The 18,986-nt window shown below is 40.7% G+C and overlaps 1 protein-coding gene across 1 annotated transcript; it reads right to left on the reverse strand.

Annotated features, from left to right (window-relative positions):
• Window positions 1-134: 134 nt before the first annotated feature.
• ODF3 (outer dense fiber of sperm tails 3) lies at window positions 135-13,979 on the reverse strand. Its single transcript, XM_034770528.1, has 6 exons — window positions 13,871-13,979; window positions 11,913-12,113; window positions 11,385-11,486; window positions 6,985-7,106; window positions 5,406-5,543; window positions 135-224 (listed from the first exon to the last, which is right to left on the reverse strand). Exons 1-6 carry the CDS (start codon window positions 13,977-13,979, stop codon window positions 135-137), a joined length of 762 nt encoding a protein of 253 aa, XP_034626419.1.
• Window positions 13,980-18,986: the final 5,007 nt, after the last annotated feature.

Below are 18,986 nucleotides of genomic sequence, written 5' to 3' on the forward strand. Positions count from 1 at the left end.
AGAAACTTATTACTTGTTTGAAGATAGATGATTGTTAATTATAAGAACTTGTATAAAAATTGGCAGCTTTAAAACATAAAGCAACATGATATAGAAAAATAAATGTAGTTTCTGTAAGGCGGCTTGCGTGAAGGTCAATAGACATCCACTATCAAAGGCATTGTATACTCAGAGTGTCGGATTCCAAAGGTAACAACTGGGGCACAAGGCTTGGTCAGTGTTATCTGGAGATGGAAAAGTAAATACAACACATCAGGATATTCACCATTAACTAGCATCAGGTTTGTTAATGTCTACTTTCTATGCTACATGACCTCCCCAATCAAGTACAAGATCTGGACAGTCCAGATCACCTATTGTCTCACACACACTCCCCTTTTACTAGATTCCTATCAGTGAAAAGAAAGTTTGTAACTGAAGGGGCAGGTTGGTGCACAGACTGTCTTGATCATACAGCCAGATTAGAATGGTTGAAGAGCAATCAGCTTCTCTGAACTCCGGGTTAGATGTTACAACATTTCCTAATAAGAGGAGGGGTGTCTGGTGGTGTTTGACCTTTGATGTTGGCAGTCTGAAAGTGCAGCTTCTTCCCTTAGATAAGTAGCCTTGTTCCTTCTGTATGCACCACACCCTGCATCAGTTTCTTTATTAAATAGATTTCTCATAAATGTTAATAGTTTGTGAGGTTTACTTACCCAGATACTCCTATAGATCCCACCTTGTCCACTTTATGCCTCTCTCCTTTTATTGTTGCTAGAATGCATTTAACTGTACCCATTAAGTTGATATTTTTATTCCAACAGACTCTAATCAGTTGTTTCTATAATAACTTTTGACATTACCGCCATTTGGGTTAAGAGTTCCTGTGCTTTTTTCTTAGACCAGAGATGAGTAGTTTAGGAATGTTGGTGTAAAATCTATTCAATATCTCTTATTTCAATGGTCCCTTTTAAAACAGTTTTGTTTTTTATTTAATACCCCCTTCCCCCCCCCCCCCCCCCCCCCCCCACATACACAATTAGTATTAGGGATGAGCTGTGAAGTTGTAGGCTGCATTGGTACTTGCCCAAATTTCAAAATACTTCCAATCCTATATTCCAGCTTGAGCAGGCTTCTAACTGAAATATTTTTAATTATTCTTAATTATGTCCCCTTGTACATATAACTTGCATCATTGAAAGAAAGGGGTGTGTGTGTGTGTGTGTGTGTTATGACACAGCACAGGGCAGAGTGATCTAGTAATTGCCAAGTGCGTCTTTCAGGTGAAACTTAAACTAGGGCTTTTCTCTGTGTGGTTATTAAAAATCCCACTGGCACTTTATGAAACAGTTTGCAATTTGCAGTATCTTGGCCACGTTTCCAACTGGGATAATTCTGCCTTCCTCCTTGCAGTTTCAATAGGGTACAGTATCTCTGACTTACTTTTCTAAACTCTGCATTGATACAATATTATATGCTGTAAAAATAGTTGCCACATTTCATCATTGGAGGACAGCAGTGGCAGATTAAAATGATCCCCAAACAAATTTCTAAAGCTGCCACTTTAAGATACTTCAGGCACTTCTATATATAAGCAAATGTGATATATATTTGTAAAAAATCAATACAGGTGAAAAGCTGCACTAATTTTGATGCTGTTCTTCAAATATGTTTGTGTAAATTTGTGCATTTGTTTCAGGAAATAAAATCTATTTATTCAAGTCTGAATATTGGTTACATCACAGCAGACTTTTCAGAAGCCTTCTCAATCCATCACTAGCTTCGAACACTCAGCAGCTGTCCTCTCACTGATCTGCCACATACCGTTCCTCCATCTCCTTCCCAGTCGTCCCCTATTATGAGGACCTCCCACCATTCCTTCCAGGATAACTTTATCAAGATTATTTCCATCTCTGTGCCTGATGTGACCAAAGGACATAAATTTACACCTGTTGATTTCCAGCAACATGGTCTTCTCTCTAATAATGCTGCTAATTTAAGCATTTGTCATATTTTCCATCCAGGAGATATGCAGGAATCTTTGCCAACATCAAATCTCAAAGGCTTCAGTTTTCATCTACTTGCCAACATTCATTACCCGTAATTCACATCTATAGGTCGCTCTTGAGAAAATTAAGCTTTTCACCAATCAAACCTTCATACATTTTGAGATGTCATGCTTTTTCTAAATTTTAGTGAGGGAGACCATCTACAATTTAACTATTAATCATGATGTCCACTTTCATCCTGTTTTTGTTAATCGTGTCAACATACATGCACTTAATTTTTACAGTATTCAGGGATAGTTTATATTCCTCACTAACTTTTTACAGATTCCAGCATTCATTACATTCCACCAGTGGTTGTAGCAACAGGTATTGTCATTGGCATATCTAAGGTCAGTTAAGAGGGGGTCCACCAATGGAAATCCCAGTTCCTTCCACTTTATCGAAATCTTCCAGGTTTGTTTCATTCTGCATACCTCTTGAAAAAGTTTGGGACAGAAAACACCCTTGTCTCGTGCACAGCCCAGTGGAAAACCAGTAGCTATTGCCTGCAGCAGTGTCGTCTGTTGTTGAAGGTAGCGACTTGCAAATCTGCCCTTATCCTCCAAAGATGATCAAGTTGGACAGTATTGAACACTTTTGAGTAGTCCATGAAACACATGATCAATGGTTGGTTGTACACCCTGCATTTTTCAATTATGTGACTGACTGACATTCACAGTTTGATCACGTGTGTCTTGTTCCTCTCTGAAAACAAGTTGTGGTAGTTCTGCTTCTGTCATTTGCTTCATGCGATCCTGGATTAGGTGGGGCAAATCTTTGGTCAATTGTGATATCAGGCTGAGGATACAATTGTTATTCTCTGTTATGTCCCCTTTCTTTGGTAATGGCAGACAGACTCCCTTTCACCTAGTTGTCTGGCCAATTTCTAGTTGTCCATACGTGGTTGGAAATTTTCCACACGAGTCACTTTAAACAGTTCTGCTGGTACTTTACCTTCCCATGGTGTTTTCCCTGGCTTCATTTTCATAATAGTACATACCACTTCCTCTTGTGGGATTGATGGCTCTGGCTCTGTACTCTCTCCTTTGTTGCCCTATATTCTGAGTGGCTCTAATGAACCATAAAGATTGGCAAAGTAATCTCTCCTTCAGAATTTGATATCACTTTCAGTGAGGATTCTGCCATCATGATCTTTTGTTATGTTCAATTGCAGGGAAAACTTTTTGGTAAGAAGTCTAACCTCTGTGAACAAATTTTTTGTATTATTACTCTCTCTGTGATTCGCAAGTTCCATGCATTTTGCCCTGATGTATTCACTGTTGTCTCATCTAATCTGCCTTTGGATCTGTTTAGTTCCTTGTACTCTCTCTTTCATTCTTAAGTCTCTAAGACATTCTTTTTCATTCTGCATTATTGTTCCACTTGCTCAAGCCATTTCTCAGTCATCTGTGGTACACTGCGACACTTACTTTTCAGAATGTATAATTTGGCAGCTTTGAGCATGATAGTTTTCATGTTATTCCGAAGTTTATTCAGGTTTTTCTCTTCTACCTGTGACAATCCCTCAAACCCATTTTGGACAGAAGTCATGTAGTTTTTGTTGATTCTGAACCGATCCAAATGTAGCGGACCTGCTGAACATCTTATCTTTTTCAGTTTATGTTTGAGGCTAACGGTTGGTGGTCTCCCAAGTGCAGACTGGGAGTCAGTCTGTATCCATTGGATGCTCTATCTCCAACATTGCTGTATCATTACATAGACAATTTGGTTCTTTGACATACTTTCAGGTGACTTCTATGTGTTTAAATATGTACGGTGATGGGTGAAGATGGTGTTTGTAAAGATCAGGTGATGAGAGCAGCAGAATTCAACTAAACACCTTCCTTTCTCATTTTGTAAACAAAAAACATTGTTTCAGTAAGCTTCATGAGAGCTTACACTTCCAACTTCACCGTTCATAGAACCCTTCCCTGGGCACTGCACCTTGGCATGGTGGGAAGGCTTGCATATTCCAATGAGCTTGATAACTATGCCAGCAGGAGCTTTATCTCCTGACAGAGCCACCCAAGCTGGACAAGTCAAAGAGTAGGGACCAGACAAAAAGTAGTCCAACTGGCTGGTGCTGGGTGCAGAGTGGCATTCAAGTAACTTGGCACATTTCATGCCAGTGTTTTGGCTGGATGAGTGCCTGGGGAGGGTAATGGAACCCTGATGGAGGAAGTGCCACCGGAAGGTGGAAAAGTTCAATCAAGTATTTAATCAACAGCAGCTAAAAACTAGAGGGGAGTCCATAGGAAACCACCTTCTGTACTTCCATGCTAGAACAAAGGCGAAACATTAATCTCCATGTGGTGCTGGATGGCAAGACCCCCAGGTTAGAAAGCACAACAAACTATACTGGGGGAGGAGGTTCTGGCCATTAAGAGTACCAGTTGCAGCTATGATGATTCTGTACCAAATCCTTCAGGATAAACCTGATGTTTGCACCAAGGAAGAGTGACTTGAACCTTTGTAAATGAATGATCAGAGTAGACACATGGAATGTGAAGAGTATGGGTGAAGGGAATCTTTCCATGTTGACCAAAGCATTGGAAAGATATAAGAAATATGTGGAATCTCAGAGCTGTGATGGGGAATGGTTGTGGCCGTTTCATTACAGGGGACACTGAGCAGTGTACTACTCAGGATCTGAGAAAATGGGGTCGCAGTTATCCAAGGAGACATCAAAGTGTGTGCTTGGATATAATTTAATCAGCAATAGAATCATTATGGTTTGTCTTTGATTGATATGTGGACTCATACAAGTTTATGCTCGTACAACAGCAGCTGACAGTGAAATGATTGAGTTCTATTTGTTTAAACCTTTTTCTTTAATCCCAGATGCACAAATATAATATTTTGTATTTTTGTACATGTGCTTTTGTACACGTGCTCATGTAAGCTCAGATATCTGATGAATACATACCCAAACAGATGGAATGAAAGATCCTGCTGGAATTGATATGCACAAGGATTTCTCAAAGAAACCTGTCCAGTTTCTTGACTCTCTGCAATTAATCTGTCTCAATAATGCATTAATATTTTGGGATGTGTTTTTTTTTTTTTTTAATTTAACTTTGACTTGTTCCAACATGGGCTCTTCGGGGCAGTAATTAAAACATTAATTGTAGCTCTTCCATGCAGATTGATGTCCCTTCTTACCAATACTCATCTTAATGCATTGATATATTGAAGGATCTTGTCCTTGCTATATGAATCTGGATTTTTATATGCTGAACTCTGCTGGAAAAAGTTTTCATGATAGCTCTAAATCAAGACTTGTCAACTCAAGGAGTTTAAATACAAACCAGCCCTGTTGCCTGTGTCTGTTTTGTCCTCTGACTCAAGTAAATTACCCTCTAGATTTCTCTGCCTTACCTTTCCGGGATAATAGTCTCCTGGTCCAGGATGTCTAACAGTTCCTGCAGGCTTAGTCCGGGAGCTCATGCTGTACTTGGGGGCTCTCTTTTTGTACACATCAACGTCTGTCTTTTTATATGCAGCTGGACCCGGGGTCTGTAAGAGAGTCAATGGAATCATCCATTGAAAATGGCTACATTCAATATCCCCAATTTCCTATGAGAGGTGCATAGGTTTATCTGTAACAATTAATTCTAACAATTTTTTTATTTTATTTTGTTTTTGTTTTTTTGCAGAAGGGCAAGTTTCCCCTCTCAACAGTGTTATGTCCTTTAGAAGTTTACATTAGATGTCTGAAATCTTATTAGCCTGAGCCACTTCACTTTTGACAGACTGCAAGGGGACAGTGGCTCAAACTGAAAGGAAAGTGCCATTGTTCTGTCTCTGCAAACGTTAGGCACCTGTGACCTTCACTGGCTTTTATATATGGTTTATAGTAAAAGATTTGTTTAAAAGCCCAGTGTTTTCAGTAGGTTTTAGATAATTAGCAAGAATCTGTACATGATCATTTTTCATCTAATACAAAAATAATCATTTTGTAAATATGTAACGTTCCATGGTATTCAGCTACACAGTCTTATTTCACTTAGTATGATATTATCATAGGCATGAAATCTGATGATTAGTTTGGTAGGTGGCACTAGGAATGTTGCTACAGCCTTCTACCTAGAGGGATCATTATTTCCAGAAAATAAGCTTGAGCAAGATGTCAATTTTATTTTCCCACACCCCTCACTGTAAAACACAATGCTAATCGTTTAAAAAAAAAATCATGTTCCAACTCTTACCACACAGCAGCATCTTAGATGTAACAATTATTTGCTCTTGTAAGAAAGCTGTGGTCCTTCAGATGCTGCTGTGTTTACTGCGGGCAATTGTTGACATTTTAATGACTATTACTGGGTATTTTAGAAAGACTTTTTACACATAGTTATTATCTGGGGACATGGATCACGGTAGGTATTTCAGTAAGAAAAATTCTTTAGAGATGGCAGAGAAATTTGAGTTTGAAATGTTGCTACCGCAGATGCACAATAAGATGTCAAAATATTCAGTAACTATAACATTGGAGCAAAAGATTTTTCCTCTAGAACATAAAAAATATATTGCAATATGTGTCCTGATGTGAAACTTCATATCTGAACTTCTCTTACTTAACACATTTCTTGTCCTCATCCCAGTTCCAACTCCTTTTCCGGATGGAGTTCAGGCAACATGGTGCTTAGGCATAGCACAAGAACTAGGCCTGATCTGAAAACTATGGTAGTCATTGGAAAGATTCCCATTGATTTTGATGGGTTTTGGATGAAGCCCTTAGACAGGTATTTGCTGCAAATACAGTTAGAGCCCTGACTTGCCAATGATTCAGTTACTAAGAACAGCCATGTTTGCTGCCAGTCTTCAGCTGCAGCACTTGTATCTCTTCAAGTACTAGGAAAGAACCCACCAATGCTTAACGGCCTTCAGTCTTGGAGGCAGTGACTGACCACTGGTTGTCAATGAGAGCAGCTGGAAAGGAAATGGAAAAGCAGCTTACCTTATGGAGATCCTCATCAAAGCGACCAAGCTTACTCTTCCATTTCATGGAATAACAAGGGCTAGCAGTTTTGTCCACTGTGTTGGGTCCCATCACCCGAGGGATAGTGTATGCGCCAGGACCTGGAGGGGGAACCATGATAGTTATGTACAGTGTGAATCCTCAGGGATTAGAGGGAGCATCATATGGGAGAGAGGCTTTCAACAGAGGCTGGAGAGAAGGAGGGATATTTCTTTTTCACATTCCCTGGCCCTTTTCTGTCCTGGAATAAGGGTAAGCATCTGGAGTCTGAACTGCTGGTGCTCATGAGTGGTGAGGCTGGCATGCTGAATGAAACAAACAGAAAAGAACGGTTATTTACTTTACACTAACTGCAGTTCTTCAAGATGTGTCATCATCAACTACTGCGTCTTGCCTGAATTTTCTCAGAGCCCTCAGTATCTTAGGAATTGGCAGAAAGGTATATGTTCATCCCAGTGTCCAGGAGCCTAATGCCTGATGTTTTGTTGCTCTGGTCTGTAGCAAACACATCTATTTCTGGGAATTGCCACATGTGAAAGATGTTCTGCAGAACTGAGTCTTTGATAGACCACTCCTGGTTGTTTGAGAACTACCTGCTAAGTCAATCTACCACGATGTTTTGAGGGCCAGGAAGGCGCAGCGCCACTGGTATGATTTGATCTGGAATGCACCCAACTCCACAGTGGAGACAGTCTTGCTCCCCCTGTCTGTTGACATAATAGCTGTGGGGTTGTCTGTCAGCACTTGGATCACAGATTCCTAGAGTAGCGGTAGGTGTACTTTGCATGAAGGCAGATAGCGCTGAGCTCTAGGATGTTTATGTGAAGATGAGCTTCCTGGGGACATCATAGGCCCTTAGTCTGAGGGTGATTTAGACGAGTCCTCCATCCACAAGTGAAGGTTTTTATCGCTAATGTCTTGGTAGAGAGATGTGCAGAACAGAGTATCCCCTTGCATACCCGGATTGGGTCTTATCACTAGTTGAATGGGGAGAGGACTTTTTGTGGGAGCATGTGGTGTCTATTGAATAGATACTCTTTCATGGAGCACAAGTGAAGTCTGGCACTGAGTCATTTATCCTACCCCATGTGGCCGGTAGCACGCAGGCTGATATGAGTATAGGTACTAGGGAAGGTGGCACCAGGAACAATTTTCCCTATGAACATTAGGTCATTTCCTGCTGTTCCTTACACATACTTCCTTAGAGTTTTTTCGTGGCTCCGGTGGCATTTCCAAAGCAGTGGAAGAAGTGTGCATAGGAGAGGAGTCCCTGTTATGCCCTGATGGGGATGAAGTAAAGGAGTACATTTCTTCCAAGGGAGGGGCTGTACTGTCAGGAACATCCTGGCTCTGTTGTGCTCTCCTGTGCTGGATAGGAAGTCAGGTCGGTACTGGAGCGGTCTCCTTTACCTGCTGTACTGATGCGTCAGTAGCTGGGTGAATCCTCAGCCACTCAAGGAGAGGAGACTGGTACCGAGCCACAGATAAATCATATAAGTACTATATATGCCTTGAGTACCAGCACAGTAGGGACCTGGGCTGGGCCCTGAGGAACATGGTTTCAAGGTTGCTTGTACAGAAGCACTGGTTGCTGAAGGATCATTACAAAGAGAGATACTGTCTGCAGGTTTAATGGCTAATATTGGTGCTCTTTTAACAGTCAGTACAGGCGTGCCTAAAAACCAGAACCTGACTGAAATCAGAACTTTTTGGTGTGTTGCCTGTGGGCAAAAAAACAAACACGATGCTGCAGAGAAGCAGGTGGACACAGTGGGGGTTCATTCTCACTGCCACAGATAAGAAGGAAATGAGAGACTCTTGGACCTGGTTCACCACTTATGATTTATGCCCTTGGGTTAGGGGCACAAGGGAACTGAGGGTGCATGTGCGGCTCCAGCAAACACTGCTGGGCAAAATAATCTGAGATCGTACACATAGGATGCATGTGCACCAAGAGTAGAATCCATGTGAACAATCACTCAAAGAACAATGGAATTAAAAAGCCGCCTGCTCCATCCAAGGATACAGCTTGAAGTTTAGAACCCAGGCTGAGTTTGTGGGGCTAGTAGTTTTAAAAAAAAAATCACATCTATTAATTGTGGGCTGATCTAATTTACACTGGAGTCCCTGGGACACTATAGTGGCTTTTGAGAGTAGAGCGGCACTTTTAAAGCTGCCCCCAATAACTATTCTGGGTATAAGAGGATGTACTTCACATAACATTGAAAAATAATAAACATTATACAATTTAAAGAGAAGTTATTACAAATTTTATGTAATCATTACAAATTGTTCTACCATAAATCTCAGGTCCCATCTACACAACAATTCCAACTATGTTGGGGCAACAAATGACAAACCTGCTGTGGCTTAATGGGGCTGTAATGTGGTTTGGTTTTTGCCTCTGTGAACAGGACTTACTTGGATCTTTTCAAGGTTGTAACGTAGTTCATATAACACGATCGTAATGTTTTGCTGTTGTACAGATCATTTTCCTGGCTTTGTCCATGCCACCTCTCTCTTTCCATCTGTCCTCTTTCTCCCCCTTCACCACATGAAACACAAACTAATTGTCTTCACTTTCAAGGATGTTTGTGGCTTTTCTCCACGCTACCCATCATTTCTCATACGCTATTGATATGTCTAACGACGCCCGCCTCTGTTCTGCCAATTATACCAGCCTTTAATGCTCACGTGTAACATTTTCAAATGAGCAATTTTGTGTTTTCTACCAGTCTGCCCATCATGCCTGAGGAGATCCCTGTAAATATCTGCCAAGCCACCTCTTTGTCCTTCTTCAAAACCATCCTTTAAAACTCTCCTTTACTGTTATGTCCACACACAAAAATGTGATAACAGATGGTATGCTGAGGTGATGACTATCATGCCGACTAATGTCGTTTCCTTGTGCTCCTCATTCTGTCTGTGTCCACATGTTGTGTCTCATCTTATACTTAGATTGTCAGCTTTTTGGGGAAGTGACAACCTTTTTTTCTCTGTTTGTACATCACTCAGCACAAGGGGGTCCTGTTCCATGATTGGGGCTCTTAGGTGCTATCCCAGTAATGTTTGGGTTCTGTCTATGCAAAGAAAACCAAACTGTATTATACAAGGTTTGGGCACATCTATTTTGCAGTTGGCACACAAACATTGCTATGATTGTAGACCGGGTGTTAGCTATCTGAGAGAACCAAAAGTAATAGAGAAACAGTTGCATAGTGATGATATGTAGACATTGCTCTGAAAGTGGTACAACAATAAGTATTATGTTGTTTTGGATCTGTCTAAACGATTGATCCATGGCCATTATTTTTGATCAAGCTGTATCTCTTCTGTCTCATCTCTGCATGTTTGATACTTTTCTTGCTGATGAAGTAAACCTAACACATCTATAGCGACCTGGGTTTTTCAGACATTTTTTCATAAAAGAACACTGAAACATTTTTCCAAAACTATACTCATATAATGGGACATTTTTTAAAAACATATTATGGAGTTTGTCATGTGATGACCTCTATTGATTTTGATAGTTGTGCTGCTAATTATTTGCTGATATTTAAAGTGTAGGTAAAAGGAATTGCATATGCATTTCAAACAGACATAGGACAATAAAGTTAGTCATTTTGGCCTACTAATCTTGATGATAGTATGTCTCAAAGTCTGTGTGTAACAGTGACTTCTAGTGAGCTTTTATACCTCTGTGCCAAAGGAGTTCTTCTCAATTTTGAGACATAAGCTGCCTGGCTGTGGTATCAATGTCTAGTAACTCTGAGAGTTGTCACATGAGCATTGAGTGTTTTCAGTATTTTTTTTTCCTCCCCTGGAAATATTCCTGTTGGTTTCTGTCCCCCATTGCCCCTTGTTAATTGAGAGGAAGAATTTAGTTTCTTCAACTTTCACCTCTTTTGACACTGAATCAGTTAAATTGTCTCTAAGAGCCCATCTCCACTACAAATACAAATGGGATACAGTCTTGTTATAACATGCATGTCCATTGACTCGTTTAAGACATGATTTCTGTTTTAGTGTAGACAGGGCTGTCCTTAACCATGTACTGTAACTGAGCGGAAGCTTTGGATGTGAGCAAGTCTTAAGCCCAGTTACAGAACACTATTAAGGTTCCATTTGCACTACAAATTGGAACTATATTGTAACCAGTGCAGAGGACAACCATATTAAGCTCAGGACCATCTCTAATTCATGGCTTTTAAGAGCCCCAAGTTCAAACTACACATGCTATTACCAAAGCTTTCTTCCTTCATTATAATACTTTGCTGTGGAGTCAGTCTCAGGAATTTCACTTTCTTTCTGGCTTTTAGGTCAGGTGGCAACTACAGGACTCCTAGATTGGTTTCCTTTATTAGTTGTTGGATTTTTACCTGGAGTGCTGTCTACACTGAAGCTCCTAGTCCTGAATGACATGGAGTGCACAGGAGCAGATTCATAAACATGCTTTTTTGACTTCTCTGGTGAATAATCGCCTAGACAAGAGATGAGCAAAGCAACAACAGTGATCCTTTCATGCCAAACAGGTGGCTTGATCTGTAGGTTCAGTCTGTGCAAAATTGCAGTGTCCCAACCAACCACATCATGCTGCACGGCCATTTTCCCCCTACATCCCATCCCCATCATCCTGCTTTGCCAGTTCTCCTCCATCCTGCTCCCACCCCCTGCACTGCTGTTCCCCTCCTCCCAGCCCTGTGGCCCTGCACTGCCCTTCCTTGAATCCTGAGTCTACCACCCATGTTGTTGTTCCTTCCAATCCTACCCTCAAATACTGGAGCTGTTACTTTCCATTTGAAAACATCTATACCTCATTTTGCCGTGGTTTATATTCCCCTAATGTAGGACACCCATAGGCACATTATCCTCACCTTGAATAAATGGTTGAAAGAAATATTACTCACTTGGGCCAGGTGTGACCTCAGTTTTCACCTTGGGGCGCCCACACATGGTATAAGCTGGGGCAGCTTCCTTTCCCTTCCTGGTCATTGCGGGTTCCACATAGTAACGAGGACCCGGAGAACAGGCTTCACGGAGCAAAGGCCTTGCCCCCTTAAAAGTGTAGGCAGGGGCTTTCCTTTTGGTGGGGTTGTGCTTCAGGTAACCTAGGAAGAAGGGCTACATTTCATATGCATGTGTCAGGTTTTATTTTAATTCCCCTTTGGGTCTTGTTGCTAAAGTCGTTTTAGAGCTTTTGGACCATGAGATTCATTTCTAAGACGCTGGCTTTACTTTTGGTTTGTAAGATGGACATACGGTCATTATTATTGCCCATTCATCTCAGTTTATGGGTATGTCAGAGGTTTCTCTCTTGTTATAACCAAGCCTAAGCTGTCGCCTTCTGAGCAGTTCTGTCACTGGACAAAAGGGGTGAATCACTAACAAATGGCAAAACTCATTGATTTCAGTGGGGCCAGGATTTCATCCACGGATTGCAAAAGTGAGCTGTACTGTGCTGTTCTTATTACAGAGACTAAAGCTTGTCTACCTCAGAAAACTTACCAAAATAGCTATTCAGGTAATAATTACTCCAATAGTTCTTTCAGTACAAGCCCTCATGTGGACGCTGATTCTGGAGCTTATATTGAAACAACTATCCCTGGAATAATTACTCTGGAATAGCTATTTTGGTACCTTTCCCAGCATAGACATACCCTAAAGCCAAGAGAATTTTCTTGCAAACTAGCTTGTAATATAAGAGATTCTAAAAATTACTTCCAATTACACAGAAGAGTAACTCCCAAACAAAATTAGTTTGAAATACTAGTTTTAAATAATTTGGGATCAAACAAGAAAACTCGGTCTTAACAATGTGATGCCTAGTACGACTGAAAAGGTTGACTTTCCCATGTGAAAACACTGGTGATTAGAGTATGCCAAAGTTGTTGTTAAATCAAATTCTGGAACTACAAAATACTTTGGTTATTTAACAACCAGCTGTTTAAAATAACCAAAATAATAAAAAGCACCCAAACTCAAATGTAAAGAACACTTATTACTTACCACTAATTTTAAACCTTGTTTTCCAAAGCATTCTAATGGGGATGCTACCTACCATGTGTCCTGCTGCTGGGAAGTACAATGCAGTTGTTCAAATGGCAGCTTCCCAGTGAGAGTGACAACAACTTCCTAGTGACATTATTTCTAAAAATCTATATTGAAAATTCCTTCTGAATTTATATTCTTATTGATTGATGCCTTAAAAATGTGCATAATGCAAATAGTTCAGATGGTGATATAATTCCTTAGCTAAATATTGACACTTTATTCGAGGAAGACAAAAGGTATGCAGCAGCAGAAGTGAGAGGTGATGTAAGAGTCAAGCTGCCTCTTACAAATGTCTGACTATCATTTGCATCATAGTCAGACATCTAACACCTTTCTCTAATTTTCTGAGGAGCTACAGCCATAGGTGGTTGGCAGTGAGGTTAAGCACAGCAGAGATATTCTTTATGAATTTCCCAACAACTTCTCCTTTTTGTAATTTCTACTCCAAGGAAACGTGTTTCTGGTTCATCTTTGTGATGTCATGAAAATTTACCAGCCTACCGACAAAATCTACTCGCCACAGAGAGATTTAAAATAACGATTGATGGTAAAGAAAACATCATTTGAAATGGTTCAGCATAAGTCTGTACTAAGCAGAATCACCCTGTCCTATTTCCTAGGTTATAATGAAAATTAATACAGACATCCCGTAGGAGGGTTTTATTAACTTTCACATCAGAGAAAGTGGAATTATTTGAATAGAATATGTGAAAGTTTGTACTAAATGAATTGTTTGAACTGATCTGGATTTAGTGTGTTTAACTCATGTTATCAACTATGTTTCTTGAAACTCTGTATCTTTCTGTCCTTTTACCTGTTGTCCCCTGTATTGAGTACTTTGGTCCTGGGCTGGTAAAGTGGGCCATTATTGGGCCCCTTGGACGATGAGGCCTCCAGGTCCCCACCCAAGCGCTGTCACCCATGGTGGGAGCTGGTTACAAAGCCTGAAGGGAGAGTAGAAAAGTTAATAGCAGGATTCTCTTAAAGAAGCAAAATTCTATTTCTTTTTTGCATTTCAGTGAAAAATTCTCAGTCTGGCCCTGTAATTGTACTACACCTGAAGCCTCATCTGCTGAATACAGTCTCCATGTTAATGGAACTGAGAGACATAATGTTTTATAGATTGCATTGTATCAGGAATAAAGGACCCCTGCTCATATAATACATACCTAGTTTATTTGCTTCTTTAGGCCATTGATGCTAACGCATTCAAACTCAGTGGTCTACCTGTTTTGCTAATCTGCATTTTCTTTTATACCCGTTACCCTGTTTATGGTATGGTGAGGAGCAGGGAGACATCAAGGTGTGAAGCATTCTATCAGGACCTTCTTCATTGGTAGCACTGCACAATGGCTGGTGAAATATGCTCAATAGGCTAATATGGGGAGGGTGTGCATTCTTGTGAAGCATCAGGTGCTAGCCCTGATGGAGGCAAGGTATTCAGCTAAATGCACTGGACCAACAATCTGATCTAACATGTCAACTCCAATGTATAAGCAAACCCATTGAGACAATGGATATAGGACAGTGGACAAGTGTTGACGAAGTTACTAGCATATCAGTACTGTAGTAGGAGTATCTTGGAAACCTCTTGGTATCTGGGTGTCTGCTGCTGCCAGTAGCATGGTGGTACTGAGGCACTAAAACAGCTGTTGGAAGGGAAATTGTAGGTGTTTTCCATCAGTGTGACTTGTCATGTTTACCAGAGGGAGAATCCTCTAGGGAATAGGAACAGGAAACCTGACGCCTGTGATATTAAGAATCTTTTCAATGCAGTAGACAGGGCAAATCCCTGAATCCAGAACAAGGACTCCTCTGACATTGCAGAGGGTCTGGTTTTCTCCCCTATCAGATAATTGTTATAAAGCAGATCCTGGTTTTATTTGGTGACTGCTAGTAACCTTCACATCCTGTATCCTCAGCAATTGTAGGATCCTCCCTCACAGTGTCTTTGCCACTAAGATTTTCTTGTCAGAGTTTGAACTTAATAAAAATCTCAGGTCTCCTACAGGTTGTTCGTTAGCCAGTATCTCAGCAGAGCCCAGAATCCCTCAGGCTGCAGTTCTGTTCTACTCGGATAGGAAATATTTTCTGCCATGGGCCTATCCCTAAACTTGTACACATAGTAGGAGTGAAATCCTGTCCTTAGTGAAGTCCATGGGACTTTTGCCATTGTCTTCAGTGGGGCCAGGATTTCACTCCTATTCACTAGTATGTGCACTTAGCCCTCTGCCTCCATTCCTTTAGCTATATATCTCCCTATCTCACATGGTGTCATGGGACTTTTTAGATTACACTGCTCTCATCTGTAGGACACTTTTTGAATAACTGGGCTGTCCGGCCCTCAGGTAAGCTACCTTATTATCCCTGTTCAAATTACTCTGTATTACTCTCCTTTGCCTTGATGCTTACAAAAAAATTGACAGCAGTTAGCCCACCAGTATGCTGAGACCACTGCCTATTCATGCTGACCAATATTATTGCATAGTTTCCTTGTACTCTTCTCTGCTTGTCTGTATCTATCTGTTGCCTCTTCTCTTTCTGTTCTCTGTCTGTACAGCTTCTCTCACAATGAGGTCCTGGGCTCCTAGGCACTATGGTAAGAAGGAATTGCTAGAAAACCGCTCACTCTACCTCTTTCTTCTGCAGAGTCATTATTGTACCTGCTGGTATCTCACTCATTGGACACCGTGTGCTCACCTGAGCTTCACCTGTACTTGCTGCTTTGCTGCTTTAAGCATCAGCTGTGTGACTCTATTTTCTCTGTATCAGCAGCAAAACTTGCTGTGCTTTGAGTCGTGAACCACCCCGTCTACTGCTGTTCCTTTTTAAATATGACTCAGGAGATTTATTTTAGAACAGTTCCTGGTCTGGACTGACACAGGTGCCTGAAACCCAAAACATAAGAGCTCTTCAGCTGGATACAAGAATGAAAAACGAAGAAATAACATTAGCATAACAATTCCTTATTTTAAGTCTGCAAGTACATTAACCAAACAAACCTGGAGGTTCAGCTGTTCTCTGTAAGAACTGCAATTTTCCTCTTCTGTATAGGTCCAAGAGGGTTAAATGTGCCTCACATACATTATGTGTATGTATTACACACTTTAAAATATGGTTACAGAGAGAACAGTGACAATGTAAAAATGACACTCTTTGCTAACTGTCCATCTTTGATTTTTATCTCCTGGTATGCTGGGAGATGCAAAATGTTAACTACAGCTGGCATCTCAGAGCCAGTATAGTTACAGAGAAGGGAGCTGAATGTTATCCTGCCTCTCCAACTCAGCTAAGTTCCTACTGCAGAATCTTTTGTTACTGGCGATGATGTACAGGAAGAGGCAGATCCTAGGTGCAGTTTGCAGCACTGGATGTTAGAAAAATGATTTTTCTTTGGGTTTGTAAATTGAGCCGATATGCTGTGAAAGCCACTGGATATATTGGCCTCGTGCTGCGCTCATAGAACTCCCACTGATTTCAATAGGACTCCTGTGTGAAGAGTAATTGAAGGATCAGGCCTTAAACATAGAAGACCATGATGCCATTTTCCATTCACTTTTCAAAAAAATATAACATACTAAAATATTCCATGATAACCTATAACCCTGATGCTGTACACGTTGGAATTCAACATGCAGAAGAAACAAAGCTAGTTTTGGCTTATTGCTTCTATAGGGAATTCTCAGCAGGTCGAATCTGAGGGAAGCACTCTTCTTCCTAGCAGTTCCAAATTCCATGTAAAGCCATCTCACTATTGGTACACCAGCCAGGGCTGGCTCCAGGGTTTTTGCCACCCCAAGCAGTCAAAATAAATAAATAAATAAATAAAAAACCGCGATCGTGATCTGCGGCGGCTATTCAGCGGGAGGTCCTTTGCTCCGAGCGGGAGTGAGGGACCGTCCGCCGAATAGCTGGACCTGCTGCCCCTATCCGGAGTGGCCGCCCCAAGCACCTGCTTGCCAAGCTGGTGCCTGGAGCCGGCCTTGACACCAGCAGTCCACAAAAAATGCTCAGTGTGTCAATTGCAATGCTAGACTGTCTGGTAGAGTTTTGAAGATTTGCAAAGAGGTTTTTTTTTGTGGACCACAAATGCTTTACAACTTTATAACTATGTTATAAAGCTACTTCTCTGACGCAGATGGTGTCCTAAATAAAAATAATTCTGAGTCTGCACAATGAAGTGTCAGATGTTAGCAGATTGTGTTTGGAATTCGGTGGGTTTGGACTTAACTGTGTTTTCTTGCGTACCCTATCTAGCAAATTACAGCAGTTTACTATAGGACAGCTGACAGTTGTGTGAATATAGTGTGGAAGCAGAGAAAGAACTGACAGGAAGGGGATGCAATGCATGACCGTTCGTTAGCAAGAGTCAGGCTAACTGTAACCCTGATAACGCGAGATTTGTAGAAGCGAGGATTGTGTGAGGCGGGTGAGAAAGAACTGTGTAAGAAGTCATTATGACCTGGTATAGATAAGGTGTAGAAGACCTTGTGTAGATAAGGTATAGAAAATATTGTATGTTGGCAAGAGTCAAAACAAGTGAGGAAATGAGATATCAAGATGGCCTATGTATAAACAAAATGCAACTGTTGCTCATTATTGTCTGTAACAAAAGGTATAAATGCTTGCTGTAATTGGTTACCTGTTGAGAGACCTGCTTAGCTCTCTCCCTCTGCGCAATTGTGAGAGTTAATAAAGCATCTGACTTGCTATACCTAAACAAATAGTGAGAACTCTGTTTTTCTCCGGCAATAGCATTTTTACACCTTTTCCATGATTTTTATCTTCTGCAACACCTTTTTTTGTTATTACTATTCTATATTGAAAAGAAAATACATTAATGCATTATTTTAAGAAGAAAACAGTTTTAAATATACCAGCTTGGAAATATTAAAATGTTTATGGTTTAGAGAGAAAATGATTTGTTAAAATTATCCCGTTAAGCTCAATTTGCAGACTCAATATAGCTAACTATAGAACTAGAAGCTATACAGAAATGAAGATGCTGTGAAATCTCCAACTAGATAAATAGGAAACAATTCACCTTTCTTGTCCTTTGAAGCCTAATTACATGTGAATAAACCCTGTCCTTTCTGCTGCCCTTCTCACTTTTCTTTCAGTAATAGAACTGCAGAGTTTTAGGAGAAGGTGGAATGCTGGCAGGGCAGGCTTAGGTTTCTCCCTCCATGTGGACTTGGGAAGAACTTTCATGAAATTGTCATAGAAACTCACAATTACTTGTACAGTGGCTCAGGAGGTTCTAGAACACTGTCCAGTATTAGGATTCTAGCCCCTGGTGTATGTGTTTCATGAATCATTCCTATAGCTTTGGCATCATAGTGCTACTTTTTGACCTTCACATCTATACAAGGACTTTGTGCCCACAGGGTAGTCCAGTTCAAACCGCAGTGATAAGTCTTTCTGTCCACTTCTCTATCGTCAGTGCTGATCCATCTCTTCAAGTGATACTATTTAAATAATCAAATCCTGCTTACCTAGTGCTTGTGGCTGCTTTGTGTATACATTGAGCTCTTCCTATGAAATTCCAAAAAGAGTGCATTGGGTGTTTTGTAGGTTAGGGGCAAACCTTTCAGTCACCTGAATGATTGAGCCTAAGCCCTGGTTTCAAGAGTGACATAGACACTTAAAGCAAGATTTTCAAAGGTAAAGATGGAGATAGGTGCCTTGTGAGATTTTCAAAATTGCCTAATCAGGTTAGATGCCTAATTCAAATAGATTTCAAAGGAAAAGTCAATGGATAAGTGCATATGTCACTTTTGAAAATGGGACGTAGGCTCCTAGGCCACTTAAGTATTTTTGGAAATTTGACCATTAAGATGTAAAACCCAATGAACTTGCTTTGGAAGTTACAAGAACAAAACAAATCAGCCAGATTTGCTCTTTCCATATGATTACATGATGGGTTGAAT

The sequence above is a fragment of the Trachemys scripta genome, chromosome 4, assembly GCF_013100865.1.
Source record: "Trachemys scripta elegans isolate TJP31775 chromosome 4, CAS_Tse_1.0, whole genome shotgun sequence".
NCBI lineage: Eukaryota > Metazoa > Chordata > Testudines > Emydidae > Trachemys > Trachemys scripta.

What these genes read in the sequence shown, in the direction of transcription:
- ODF3 (XM_034770528.1), bottom strand. Translation starts at nt 13,979, where the DNA reads ATGGGTGACAGCGCTTGGGTGGGGACCTGGAGGCCTCATCGTCCAAGG. An exon ending in CAGTGTAGACAGCACTCCAG is followed by an intron (nt 7,107 to 11,384) that starts GTAAAAATCCAA and finishes TTCCCCCTCCAG; the next exon opens with GTCCTGGCGCATACACTATC. An exon ending in GAGACTATTATCCCGGAAAG is followed by an intron (nt 225 to 5,405) that starts GTAAGGCAGAGA and finishes TTCCATCTCCAG; the next exon opens with ATAACACTGACCAAGCCTTG.